General features: G+C 41.9%; 1 protein-coding gene across 2 annotated transcripts in view; it reads left to right on the forward strand.

Annotated features, from left to right (window-relative positions):
• Positions 1-14,439, forward strand: part of NELL1 (neural EGFL like 1) — a 705,206-nt gene that overhangs the window by 172,782 nt on the left and 517,985 nt on the right. For both annotated transcript variants that reach the window (XM_059709145.1, XM_059709146.1), the window contains exons 11-12: positions 2,620-2,719; positions 8,353-8,481. In XM_059709145.1, coding sequence (XP_059565128.1) covers positions 2,620-2,719; positions 8,353-8,481 — 229 coding nt within the window. The remainder of the gene's footprint in view (positions 1-2,619; positions 2,720-8,352; positions 8,482-14,439) is intronic.

Genomic DNA, 14,439 nt, shown 5'->3' on the forward strand with positions numbered 1-14,439 from the left:
CTCCCAGGAGAACCAGTGCAAGAGGGTGGGGGACGCATGAGAGGGAAGGGCAAGAAACTGAGCATGGGGGGAGTTTAGGTGAAAGGGCAGACAGTCCCTGATCCCTTGAGGTAACGGGATTATACTCCAGCTACTGTTTCTCCTCTGGGTAAAGAGCCTCCCATGCTTGTTACTCACTGTCTTTGGGCCTTGGAAGTGGGAGATGTAGAACTTATAGGCAACTCTGGCTCTCTGCAGGGGCAACCTTCTGAGGGCGGCAGGGATGAGCCAGGAGCAGCGAAGCATGCAGAAGCTGGGGGATGAGCACCCAGAACTGATTAAAGAGGTCCCACAGTGTCCACTCCTGTTACTTATGTAAAGAGGCAGTAGGAAATGAATAAATATATTAATACTAATGCCCCAGTGCACAGATTTGTGCACATTGAAAGGAAATTAATTAGAAGGTGGCAGGTGGGATGGGACTGGGCAAGAGGGGCCAGATACACCCTGGAGCCAACCTCCTGCAGTCCCTCTCTGGCCAGCCCCAAGGGCTCCCAGATTGTGAGAGGGTGGTTCTCAGGTGATGCACCCCAGAATTGGGCTCCCTCCTCTCTGGTTCTGGGGTGCATCACCCGAGACCTGCAGCTGCCAATTCACTGTAGCTTGGCAGTTCCTGCATTGAGCATCTGCCCCCTGGTGGTCATTGCACATCATAGCTACCAGTCGGATGGTCGGACAGTCACTTAGCCTTTCATATATATATATATATATATATATATGTGTGTGTGTGTGTGTGTGTGTGTGTGTGTGTGTGTGTGTGTGTGTGTATAAAGTAGAAGCCATAGTGGTAAATAATTAAGCATTGTGTTTTCCTTTGCACTTAGCTTGTGCTCCTAATAGTATGGTCACTCATTTCCTGTGGTTTGTAATAACTGGTTTGATTCCCTGTTGCAGAAAGGAAGGTACATCTGCTAGGCACACTAGCCTTAAGACTGGTGCTAACTCTTGAGGCTGCGTGCCACCCGGCTTGGCCTAGTTTGAGACACAATAGAATGTAGCTGAAAAGGTGAACTGAGGGTGATTAGCAGAATCAGTTCTCAGATCTTAGGGCCTGTGATAAGAGATCTAGCTGCCTTTGGGCAGGTCAAGTGTAAAGAACAAAGGGGGAGAAAGAAAAGACACCCAAGGAAAGCTAGAGGCTGAACTGTCTGGGCTGAGGATGATATGAAAGGCCAAGAAGCCATTTTGCAAATTATTTTTATGATGAATAGTTGGAAATTAAATTTATATTTGACATTTAAAGTTATGTTTATGTTCTTACTAAGAATGGATGTGCATGATGAATGGGAGTTCCTGCCCAACCAGTGAATGGTGGGGCCAGTGGGATGATAGAGTCTCTGGAGATGGAAAACTCACTGTCTTCCTCATCCCTCTTGGCTCCTAGCTCTGTCCTGTTCTCTCATATTTGTTGGCCTTAAATGAGACTCTTTCTTGAGCTTGCTTTTTGGTTGAGTTAAACATCCTCTTAAGAATGGAACAGAGTAAAGTATATGATTATCTAACAACTATGCTGTACACCTGAAACTAATACAAAATAATATTAAATGTCAACTGTAAGTGAAAATAAAATAAAATACAAGTGAGAATATGCTATACTTATAAAACAGAAGAAAGAAAAACCGAACATTTAAAAAAAGGGACTCTCAAACCCTTTTTTGTAATAATTAATGGACTAATTCTTAAACTTCAGAGCAAATCTAAATACAGGTACTCATAATACCTACCTTTGTTGAAGTGAGGTCATAAAGATTCACCTGCTGAATATTTCAAATTTTATTGTGATTTTATTTATAGCTAGGGAAAAATCTAGCACTCATCTCAACAACCCTCTTCAGTTCTTTCTTACCTGTATACCTTGCCTCTTCCTCTGTTTCTTCTGCTGGGAAAGTATTTTCTTCCTTTTTTTTATTCTATTATTCAAGTTCCCTGGAATGTGGCATCTTCATAATTTCTCCACACCTGGTCAGAATTAATTATTCTCCCATGGCACATTATCAAACCTTAATTAGATCACATTTTTAAGGACTTACTGTAATGTATTATGGTTTCTGGATTAAGGTGTTTTTTTAATTTTTATTTTTCTCTCAAACTGTGAGCTGATCAAGGGCAAGGAAGATGTCTTGTTTATCTTTGGGTCCACAGTGATGTGGTAGATAACTGAAATGGCTCATAGAAGCTCGTGTGAGCTCATTGTACATTCCTTCCCCCTGTGTGTTCAGTGATATCAGGTTGGTAGTTCAAAATCTGCCACCATCAGGGTATTTGCACCACAGAAATCAGCAAATACTACAAATGAGGGCTTCCCCACTTGCCCAATAGTTGATTGTTACAATTTCTCAGCACACCATCTTCAGTGACCTTCTGTGACAGAGACTAGACTCAAAAATGTTTGTTGTAATTGAGGCTCTTTTGGCATAGAAAGGGACCTGTATCTTCCCCTCCAGGAAATTCATCAGTTTAATTTGAGACTTTGTCATGATTGTGGAATTCTTGGGAGTACTGTTAATTATGGTAGCTGGTTATCACTGCAGGCTGTTAAACATAATGAACAGTTTTGTTTCCCTATTATTTGACTTCCAGGGTGGAGTTTTAGTGAAAATTACAGAAGCATGCCCTCCTTTGAACTGCTCAGAGAAGGATCACATTCTCCCAGAGAGTCAGTGCTGTAGTGTTTGTCGAGGTAAGAGGGCTTGGTGGCGGGCCTGGGCCTGGGCTGAGGGCACAAGTAGCTTTGGGGACATCAGGGTTGAGTGAATTGTGTGATGATAATAGCACAAGTGCTGAAAGTCTGCTCTGCTACTTAGAAACATATCCTAATGACCTTTCTCAGTCCTAGTCTTTTTAATTGTAAAGTGAGGATAATGGCAGCATCTCCTTCTTAGGACTATTGTGAGGATTAAATGCGATAAGGCATAAGCATCTAGCATCGTGCCTAGCATGTGATAAGTCTTCAATACACAGTAATTCCTATGATAATGATAATGATCCTGCAATAATGACCATCATCATCATTATTATTACACTAGAGACCCGATGCATGAAATTCGTGCAAGAGTAGGCCTTCCTTCCCCTGGGCTGCCGGCACCGGCTTCCCTCTGGCACCCGGGACCTGGACTTCTGGCTGCAGGCAGGCACCCGGGACCCGGGCTTCCCTCACAGCCCCAGCTTCGTCCGGAAGGATGTCTGGTCTAATTAGCATATCACGCTTTTATTATTATAGACATTTCTCATGACTGAGATTGGAAGCATTTTTTTTCAGCCCTTTCCATGGGTCAATTCCCATATCCAACAGAGGATGACTTACAGTAAATCCTTACTCATGGATTTACATATAACATTTATATTTCCTGTAAGGAGAAACAGTTCAGGTAAGTAATACCTAATTGCTAATTAATTCTTGGGGAGAAATTGGTTTGCCTTCTCTTCTTGAAATTACCTTCTTTCCAAAATTTACTCTTATATATCAAACCCCTGCTCAAATATCACTTCCTCTCTGAAACTTCTCACCCAGGCAGAATTACATGAGGAGGTCTAATTAGGAGGATAGGAGAACCTTAAATTTAATTGAAACCTTAAAAAACAAACCCAGTTAAACTGGCAGCTATTGTTTCAAAAGCCTACCCACTACAAATCCTGTACCACATCCTCAAATAGTCAGGGAGCTAGATCCCTATAGTTAAGAAAAATCAGCAGCATAGCAGGTTAGCTCATTTAACTTTATATTTTACTTTTTAAAAATATTTTCTTCAGTACAGCATTGGCATATAGTATTTCCTGTAAAGGGCCACAAAGTAAATATTCTAGGTTTTGCAGGACCAGAAGGTTTTTATTTATTTATTTATTTTTTTAATTGCATCTACTTACCTCTGCTGTTGTATTACAAAAGCAGCACAGCCAATAGGTAAATGAATAAAGGAGAGTGGCTATGTTCCAGTACAAATTTATTTAAAATCCAGGTGGCAGCCCACAATGTGCTGGCCCCTCCGCTAGCACCTTCTGACACATAAAAATGTTGTATTTGATCGTGGAGTGTTTTCAGCTGAGGCTGCACTTTCTCTCTGTGGTTGGTCATGAGAGCAGTATTTTGGAAACATTCCTGGGATATCTTGGGATGTTGATAGGCATGAATAGCTCTTAGAATCAAGGAAATGATAACCATGCCCTCAGAGCATCTTCCCTTATTTCTCTGCTTTCAAGGTTACTAGCGTATTTGCCACTAGGATGCTTTAGAAAGACCTTGCAATTGATGGAATTTTCTGAGGGATGCATTTATTGGGAACTGATAGGGTTGCTAGGGAGGTCTTGCAGTTTAATGCAAAATCCATCAGCTGCTATTTGTTGAAGTGCCAAGTGGGACTCAGTTTATTTAAATCTTTTCTGATGTATGGTTTCATTAGAGCAGAATCATTGATTATCCCACAGAAATGCAAGAGGACTTTCATTGCTCTGACCCATTCACAATGGACCAGGTGTTCCTGCTTCTGCTAGCACTTCTATGAGTGCATGTGCTTCTTCACCAATGAAGATGCTGAGAGACACGACATTTCATTAAACACCAGACTCATGCAAGGCTCTCCTTGCTGGCGACGTGGCGGCTTTCACTGAACCTGACTCAGCTTGAGGGAACGTGGGAGGCAGGCATAGGGCTTCAGAGATGAGATCATAGCCAGGGTTAATCTATGACATTGAGGATTTTCTTCTTTTTCCTTCCTTCTCAGCCAGGAAGCTACCAGCTCTTTTTGTGGCCGCTGCTGGTTTTTTGGAGGGGTGCGTATTAGAGAGAGTTACTTATGTACATTTTGACAGGAATCAGAGCATGTCTTCAGAAAACATATGGTGGAGTGTACCTCTTTTAGGGAGTGGGTTGAATTAGAACTATTGAAGTACATGGGTCCTCTTGGGTTCCTCCTCCCATCCCAGAATTCAGACACTGGAGTGAAGAAGGCACATTTTTGACTGGGGCTTTTCAGGAGCATTCCCTGTCATTACCTCCGTTCTCCGTGTTGACCCATGGCAGAGAGGAGCCCAGGACATCCCGCCCGCCTGCCCACCTGCTGGGGCTTGCTTTGCACATTGGACAATCAGAAAGCGAAAGGCATGTGTATCTGGGCAGCAGGGGATTCTTTTTCTCATGAAAACATAAAATTTATATGACGATTAACAAAAAATCAATCCGGATGAGCTCACAGACCTATTGTCTCCAACTATGCTCTCTGTGAATTTTACTCCACATCTCTTCATTCCAACTTATTTCCCAGGGCATCTTTACAGAAAACATAATAGTCTCTCACAATATTGTGGGAGATGTTTTCTCCCCTTTGACTTCTGGTCGTCTTTTACCCTTTTCTCCCTGTTCATATTTTCTGAGGCGAGTCTGGCCAGAAGAGGAGGGGTTGGACAATTACTATTCTGAGGAGCCTTGGAAAGCCCAGTGTGCCTCAGCTAAGGGAATTATTCAGTGCTTCTCCCCCCTTTCCTCCCCACTCTAAAACAGAATGTAATGAAAAGGTGAGAAACACTCAATTTCTATGTAAAGTAATTTTTGTCCCTCATATGGGGAAGGCTGCACCGCTTGCTTTGTGGATTGAGATTGAGCCCTGACTGGCAGGCAGCAGGGGAGCAGGGAGGCGGGACGCCGATGGCCTGGAAAGCAGGGTTCAGGGATGAGCACGGTGTATGTTTTCCGCTGGCTGGTTCCTGCCACTCTGATATTATTGGTTATGGGAAATGAAGTGGCTGTAGCTTCTTTCAATACTTGCCTGGGAGGCCCTTCAATTAGCATATTTATCATCTCTCTGTCTTACTGTGAATATCAGCTCATTAGTTTGAGGGAAATCACCCCAGGAGAGTATTACTCCTCAGAGTCCAAGCCTTTCTTACGCCTGCTGAGGAAACTAAAGTTTTTCCAAGGCTTATTTTCCTGAGGACTCTGATGAGCCACCAGACTTGAGGAGGCTTCGATTGAGAATTTGAGGAAGCACAGCGCTTTTTGCTTCCTGATCCCAGTTGGCTGATGATAGAATATCCAGCCCTGGCCGGTTTGGCTCAGTGTATAGAGCGTCGGCCTGTGGACCAATGCGTCCCGGGTTCGATTCTGGTCAAGGGCACATGTCTTGGCTGCAGGCTCCTCCCCAGCCCAGGCTCTGGTCAGGGCTTATGCAAGAGGCAACTGATCAATGCGTTTCTCTCACATTGATGTTTCTCTCTGTCTTTCCCTCTCTCTTCCATTCTCCCTAGAAAAAAATCAATGGAAAAATATCTTCAGGTGAGGATTAACCAAAAAAATAAAATGAAATTATATATATATAAAGAATATCCAGAGAGCTCTCCAACTTTTTTTTAAATGACAGTTGTTTTAATCATCACAATTAAACAAATTGATTCTTTAAATGTAGGAGACAATGTAGATGAAGATATGTTCTTATTCTACATTTCTGTTACTTTTATGTCAGTGACTTTGAATGAAATTATGTTTCATACCAGCTGATAGGCTCCACATGTGAATAATGGTGGAACCCATTTTGCTGAGATAGGACTTGTTTTCCTCAAGTTCTAACTCGTGGCTTGATTTTGCAGCTAACTTTTTTTTTTATCGAGTCATGCCCATCTTCTTATGTGGTTTCATATTTGACCACCCCAAATTAACTAATCAAGAAGAGAGGTGAAGACTACAGCTTTCCACTGAGTTTGTCTGTTTTTAGGAAATAAACCTAAGACCTTAGAGTTAAGAATAATAGGCTGTGACTGACTTAAGATGTTCACCATATCAATAGAACTTACATCCTGACTAGGGACTTGGACACCTCGGGTCAGGCTCAAGGCTAGTAATATCCCAGTCCTTTAGAGAAAGAGCAAGGTAATCAGCTGAACAGGTGGTTAAACCCAGTGGGCTGTAGGTGCAGCCAGGATGCCCCTAGGGAAAGAACTGCAGGACCTTTAGGAGGGAGGACATGCAAAAAGGATCAAAGTGATGGACATTGGTAGGAAGAGGCCACTGTGCAATTGCTGGGGCCCAGGTCCTAATCACTGCATGTTTTTTTTTTCTTTGTTGCCTCAGGACAGTTTGTGCCTGAGGCAGCATGAAATTTGTTTACCCTCATCATCACCTTGAGGTAATGGCTATATATAGCAGGAGCCTGCTTGCTTCAGTGGGAGGCCAGGAGGCAGGGAAGGGAGGAGTAGGCACTGCAGTGACATCTCTGCTCCTGCCTGGGAAGAAGTAATAAAAGCATTTGTGGAGCCCCAGCAAAAAAGACTGCTCGGGAATTGCTGGTGCTCTCAGTTAAAGGGGAAGGAAAAAAAAAGCCAACAATCTTGACCGTGCATTTTCAGGATCCCTCTGGGAAAACACACATCATTTGGCCCATCCCCGAACTCTTGAAACACTCCTCAGGGTTTCATTTTCCTCGTAATGGACGCTAATTGTATCTTCAATGTCGCCAATGACTTTGCAGGGTTTTGCTGCATGTTTAAAACTTTCGGTGTTGGGTAAAAAAGTTCTTTCCAACATCTGTTCCCAGTGAGTTTATCTGTCATTTTAATTCTTGCTCATTTGCCTTGTCATCTGGCCTGGACTGATATTAGTTGAGATTATTTGTGCTATTTAAGATTTTATGCCCTTCAATTAAATCTTCCCAAAGAGTCTTGGAGTCATATGATTTTTTCCCCTAGTCTTTCTTATCATTTTAGGTGAATTTGTAATTGAAATATTTTAGAGAGAGGATTTCAGGGTGTTTGAGGGGGAAAGAGGCTGGAAAAGAGGTACTCCGTGAGAATGTAATTCAGTACCTAAATAGTAGAGGAACTGGTGGTTTGTAGAGGTCAGGTCCTCCACATATCAATAGATGGCATCTGATCAAAATCCCTGCAGCCCTGGCTAAATGGACACTCAGTGACAGGGCTGCCCATTACACTGTTGAGCTGAGAGCACAGGGCATTTGAAGGAGTGCACAGCCTCAGGGAGTCCATGAAGTCTGTGCTACTGAAAGTGCCACAATGGACCAGGGTCCAGGGAGCCTCCCAAAGGAGGCATATTGCCCCAGAGAGGGACCAGGTACGAAGGCCAGGCTGCTGGGATAGGAAGACTCTTATGTGTCAACTACTGCAGACAAAAACTAAATGCTTTCTAAGATAGAACATGTGAGAGTCCAGAGCTCAGTCTCTAACAGACCCATCCTTATGGCCCAACCCTCTGTCCAGTTAAATGTCTTCACCCCTTGAGGGCCCATACTTTGATGTTTCATGCTTTATTTATTACTTGGTAGTCTTTTATTCTCTTAGTTTATGATGTAAAAATATATGTGCTTCTTCTAGGTCATAACTTCTGTGCAGAAGGACCTAAATGTGGTGAAAACTCAGAGTGTAAAAACTGGAATACAAAAGCTACTTGTGAGTGCAAGAATGGCTACATCTCTGTCCAGGGAGACCCCGCCTACTGTGAAGGTAAGTGAGCTATGTAATGAAGTCACTTGTGAGAAATGTGTTCCTGGTAGACATGGTTGAAGGTGGAAAGCCAGCACTTGACTTTGGACCTATAGGATCCTGTAAGAAATTCTGTCAATTACCTAGGGCAGTGGAAGGGAAATTGCGGCCCCTTGAGTGTGGCTCTTCCACAAAATACCATGTGCGGGCGTGCATGTACAGTGTGATTGAAACTTCGTGGCCACACTCAAGGGGCCAAAGAGCTGCATGTGGCTCGTGAGCCGCAGTTTGCTGACCACTGACCTAGAGTATCTATTCTCCTGTTTTTTTCTTGGCTGCTTAGAAACATATGAAAGCAAGACCTTTGAAGGTGGTCATGAAACGCAGCAAAGCAACGAAGGCAGTCGGGCCATATCACATCCCATGTTCTGCTATCACTGTATTTAACAATCATCAGCAAAACCACAAACACATCCTTTTCTGTTATCTTCTTTGAATATGTTGTCATCTCCAAGATCAGTGAAATGTTATGTGGTGGATCCTTTTTTTGAATGATGCTTTTATACTAGTGTATACCCAACTGCCATTTTCTTCACTTCCCAAGGTCAGCATTTGTTTCCAATTGTGTTTTAATGACTGATTCATGGATTAATAATTAACAAATTCTACTAAAAGTCAAGGCGATAGATAGATAGACACATAACTTTAGCACATGGACTGATGCCATTATTATGGGTTAGGGGCCTTAAGCATCAGTGACCCCACTTTTCACTCTAGTGAGCAGAACCCCTCTTTCCAAGCTCAGTACTCAACCCTGCTAATGGGGAGCATTGTTCACCCCTGCTCCTTTAATATACCAGAGGAGCAGGGATTAGCTCTGACCCTGGCCTATGTGTATAGCACTCTAATGCCTGAGCCCATTCATTCTCAGGTGCTCACTGGCTCCCTTCCTTAACTTCAGAGAGGCTCTAATAGGAGAAATGATGGCTAAGTTGTTTCTCTGTCCTGGTTGGACCCAATAATTCCTGTAATCTTCACTAACTATATATTGAGCCTTGGTGATCTGCTAATCAGGAAGTAGATGTTTTAAATGGAATGAATGCTGCACAGTCTTGGTCATTCTCTTTCAAATTGCTGGATTCTCACGTGGGTCAGGTATTCTCAAGGTAAAGACAACTGGTGCCAATAATGGTAAATCCCTTTCCATTCTACTATTTTAAACGGTTGACTCCTGCTTAACTTTTTGGCTTTGACTAAAGACCTTTTCAGTTGTTCAGAAATGTGTCTGATCAGTGTAAGGGCTTAGTATGTGGTAGGCAGTGCCTCTGTTTTTCATCTCTCCTGGAAGACTTCATTGCTGCTTTGGTTCTCATTAACAATATTGTTTAGCTAATGGGTTTTTCCACCTCTCCTTTTCACCATTTTTTCCTTTTGCTTACCTTTATAGATTTGAAGTTGATTAGGGAGACATGCTACTTGGAAGGATGAAGTTGTCCCTTTGGTCATGAACCTTTTCTCCACCCTTTAATAACATACTACTTATTGTCAGTTTTGGATGACTATTAATTTCAATACATCACATTGATATTTTTATATCTCTATGCTATTTTCTATTTTTGTCATAAAATTAATATAATTAAAAAAATTAAAAAAATGTAAACACCCTATTCTCCATTCACCATGGAAAAATACTGAGAGCTGGCAGGATTCAGGAGAGAATTGCTGATGCAAATACTTTTTGGGATTCTGATTCTCTTCTCGTTGATACATTTCTTTATTCCATAGAACCAACTCCTGGGAACCATTTGTGATATTAAACCTGCTCTCCTGTGTGAGGCCTTATTTTATTCATTATGTTGAGTGATTTTAGATATTAATTACTGGTGTTTTTTTTTACATACTCATTTTCAGCTTAGTGTATGTGCCCGACTATGGGCCAGTGGGCATCACCACTTTGGGTAATGGTGTGATGTGCTTAGGATTCACTCATTTCTCTCTTATCATGGAGACTTCCCACAAGTTCCAGAGGGCTTGCTCATGGAGAGAAGGATAGCACCTAAAAAGAAATGACAAAGTATTAGAGCTCACTTATGGTAGAAGAATGAAACCCAGGGAGTCAAATACTGGGCATCTGGATGGGAGGCACTGAGAACCATGTTGAGTGAATATCAGCATTGAGAGCAATTGCCCTTCTCTCAATTCTGCCATCCTCAGCATGTTGGACTTTGGGCTTATTTTCCTATAGTCGCATGATGGCTGCTATCATAGCCCCACGCACCAGTGTCCAAAACAAGTAAGGAAAGAAGGGCCAGGGTTTCAAACCTTTCTGTGTAAGGATCTGTTTTGTCATGTTTAAGGAAAGTCCTTCCTAGCAGGTCCCCCATAAGCACTCCCACTAACATTGTTTTCACAGCTGGGCTTCGTCCTTTCCGCCCCTAGACCAATGCTTGAGAACGGTGGGTGAGATGACTGCCACTGCTTAGGGCTGACTGTGTTCACCCCCTGGAGCTGGAGTAGGGTTTTCCCTTCCCAGAGGCAAAATGATCTTTGTTCTTTACCTGATCCAGTTTGGGTTATGGCAACAAGAAGAGTGTAGAAATGGCTTTGGGTGGGCAAAAAGCTATGCTGACTCCATTCTTTTATGATAAAATTTAGTTTATGGCCATTTCCCCAGCTCTGTCCTCAGAACTGCCCTCTGGGATGATCTGATAGACAAGGTGAGAGGTCGCCAAGTACCACTTGGGTACCAGGGACTCAGAGGTCTGAGTTCATTGTCTCACCATAGCCCTAGAGAGAAGTAGATACTTATGAACTGCTTCATGCAAGTTATTTTTTTACTCTGAGCAAATGGAGTGAAAATGACCCATATTGTACAATCCGTGAGGAACAAGACTAGATTGGAAATTAAAACAAAATGTTATACACATTCTCCAGGCCATCTTGAAAAGCCTATTCATTCTCTTGGTGGAAAAGGAAGCAAAAAGGCTTTCAGATTTTTTAACTTCCTGGGGTAATAGCAGAGAGATGGTGTTAAGGACTCCTTCTCTGCAGAGATTGCTGTAGAAACTGCCATAGAGAAGATATTAGAACTCCAAGCCAATCAATAGAAGGTAATAAGACCCTTTGTCAGCTCTGATTCATGGGAGGTCATTTCATTTTGCCTGGTGTGACTCAAACAGGAACGGTCCCCATTTGAAAGCTGCTTTTGTTGGATTTTGATGTTTTATGAATCTGGTATGCTGAGGCTTTTTACCTTTCTGAAGACATTTTCAATGGGTTGGTCTTACATAGTTTCAGATGCATTAGCTTAAATTACAGGTAGTGTCTGAGCAAAGTATAGCAATTGAGGCCTACTTAAGCTCTTTTTTTTGAATGTGGAGTCTACATAAATAGAGTGTCATAAACATTTTTCTTCCTGAAATAAAAAGTTATTTGGAAGAATAAAGAACAATGTGACATCATATAGACTATGCAATCTGCCAGGCATGGAAAGTACAACAATTAGCTTTAAATGATATATGTTATACTTGCAGAGTGCTCTGAAGTTTTCAAGCTCCTTTTGTAGCTAGTGTGCTCTTTGGCCTCTTGATAAACCTGTGATGAAAGTGGCAACATTGGCCATATTAATGCCATTTTATGGGTGTGGACACTAAGGCTAAGAGAAATGAAGAAAGATAATACTCAGCTCATTTATGACTTGTGTTAGGCCCTACCTTCCCATCCCACCCTGTTCCAATTTGTATTGTTCCTCTTGATCCAATGAAATGTGAGTGGACATGAAATGCACTATTTCAGAGTAGAAGCTTTAACAGCTATCACAGGGTTCCACCTCATTCTCTTTTCTTTCTAAAGAAACCAGCAATGCTACAGAGCAGGGCTGGGCTTCCAGAATAAAGATGATATGGAACAGTGTGACAACTGTCTGGTGATGGACATGTGGCATGAGTAGAAAAAAATTGTGTAAATCACTGAAATTTTGGAGAGTGCCATTCCTGTTACCTTTGCATAACTTAGCCTGCGCCTATGTATACCTGTCTGAATTAGTTAATCATTGTGGTTTCAGAAAAATACCTTTAGTTCAGTGCTCATGACTGAAAGCAGTTTTTTTTTATAGAGCAAGTATCAAGAATTCCTAGAAAAAGTACATATTGTGCGGATCATTAATAGTCCACGGTGGTCCTGGTACCAGGCAATAGATAGTTTGCAGATCACAAGTTGTAAATTAGTGTTTTTTTATAGTTAATGCCAATTGGATTTCCTAATTAAGGTGATAATGAGAAATGCATGTCAAAAACTTAGTTCACTGTATGGTATTCAATAAACGTTTAGTGGATCACAGCAGTTACCCTCATCCTCATTATCATCAACTTACTTCATTAATGTATCTGAGGATCTTTCTTGGAATTGGAAGAGTGTGTACTCATTGAGGCCAGCACTTTGAGAAAGTGGGTTTCCCACATCTACATCTTTTGGGAGAATTGGCAGGTAGCAGGAGAGATTGTTTTTCGTTGGGAGGACCAGGTTTCATCATCCCTGCCAGGAGCATATTGTTGGCAGTGAGGTACCAAACATGATAATTTATAAGGGGAAGTGGTTTCTTCCTTGAAAACCACACTTGGAGCTGTATTCAAGGAAAAACACAAGCGAAACTGTATTTAAAGAACTGTGTTGTGGAACAAAGTCACCTGTATTAGTACGAATTTCATAATTTCATGTAACAAAGCTACTGAAATGTCTAAGACACCACAACTGATTAGCAAGGCGATTTATAACTTCTTTTATGGCGTGGAGATGATGACAAAGGTTCTGACTCTGTGAGTGTTAAGTGTCTGGGAAAGTGGCAGAGAGGTCAGAGATTCAAAGAGAAAGCAGATGCAGAATAGCTCAGGGGTAGATATTTATTGGATGGAAAGGCTAGCATGAGTGTACTTCCACAGAAACAAGACTATAAATTCCTGATTAAGAGAATGCGTGGGAAAATGGCTATTGTGCTTAATTACGCTTCTAATTATCCAAAGATTAATCAGGTAACTGTAGTTGTTTTGCATTTTTACAAAACACATGAACCTTGTGATCCGCGTAACCTGATTTATGCTCACATCTGGGTGTCATCTCCTGAAGTCCTGCTTTGGACAGCACAGGCAACAAAAGCCTCCTTCGCTATTCATGTTAGTACAACCTTAACTGTAAGCTCCTACTCCCATTTATTTCCAGAGATTCAGAATGCTTAAGAGAATACCTCATGGTATGTTTTATTACAAAAATCCCCACACATTCCCTCTATTTAGCCTGCATGACTGCTGGAGAGATCTGATACCCAGCTATCTGTCATTCCCCTCTCTCCCCATCCCCTAGTTTTCCAAGACAGAAATCTGTAGCCTTTGCTTTGCCTCCAATAAACTACATGCCGCCTCCCACCCAACAGCAGATAGAGATGAGCTTTCTTCTTGAGCCTAGCTTTTCTCTGCTCCTTTCTATTCCCAAGCCTACTTTGCAAAAGCATCTACCCAGTCCATGGGATGCCGAAATGCTGCTTGCTCACTTTAGTCCATGCAAACTGCACTGTTGTTACTTGCTATAGGTTGACTGTCTTCACCAAAAGGCAACAGAGAAATTGTAGCTCTCAAAAGAATTGTACTTTTGAAAGAAGAGAACAATGTTTAAAAAATTGTTTTGGCCATCCAATAGCAAAAACCCTCCACCAACAATCCAATTAAAAAATGTGCAGAAGATATGAATATAAATTTTTTTCCAAAGAAGACATAGAGAGGCCAAAAGGCATATGAAGAGATGTTCAACATCACTAATCATCAGTGAAATGCAAATCAAAACCACTATGAAGCATCACCTCTCACCTATTAGAATGGCTATCATTCTAACAGGCGTTCGGATGTTGTCAAGGATATGGAGTAAAGGAAACACTTGTGTCCTATTGGTGATTATGTAGATTGGACCAGTATGGAAGGGCCTCAAAAAATT

This window comes from Myotis daubentonii, chromosome 9 (assembly GCF_963259705.1).
Source record: "Myotis daubentonii chromosome 9, mMyoDau2.1, whole genome shotgun sequence".
Taxonomy (NCBI): Eukaryota; Metazoa; Chordata; class Mammalia; order Chiroptera; family Vespertilionidae; genus Myotis; species Myotis daubentonii.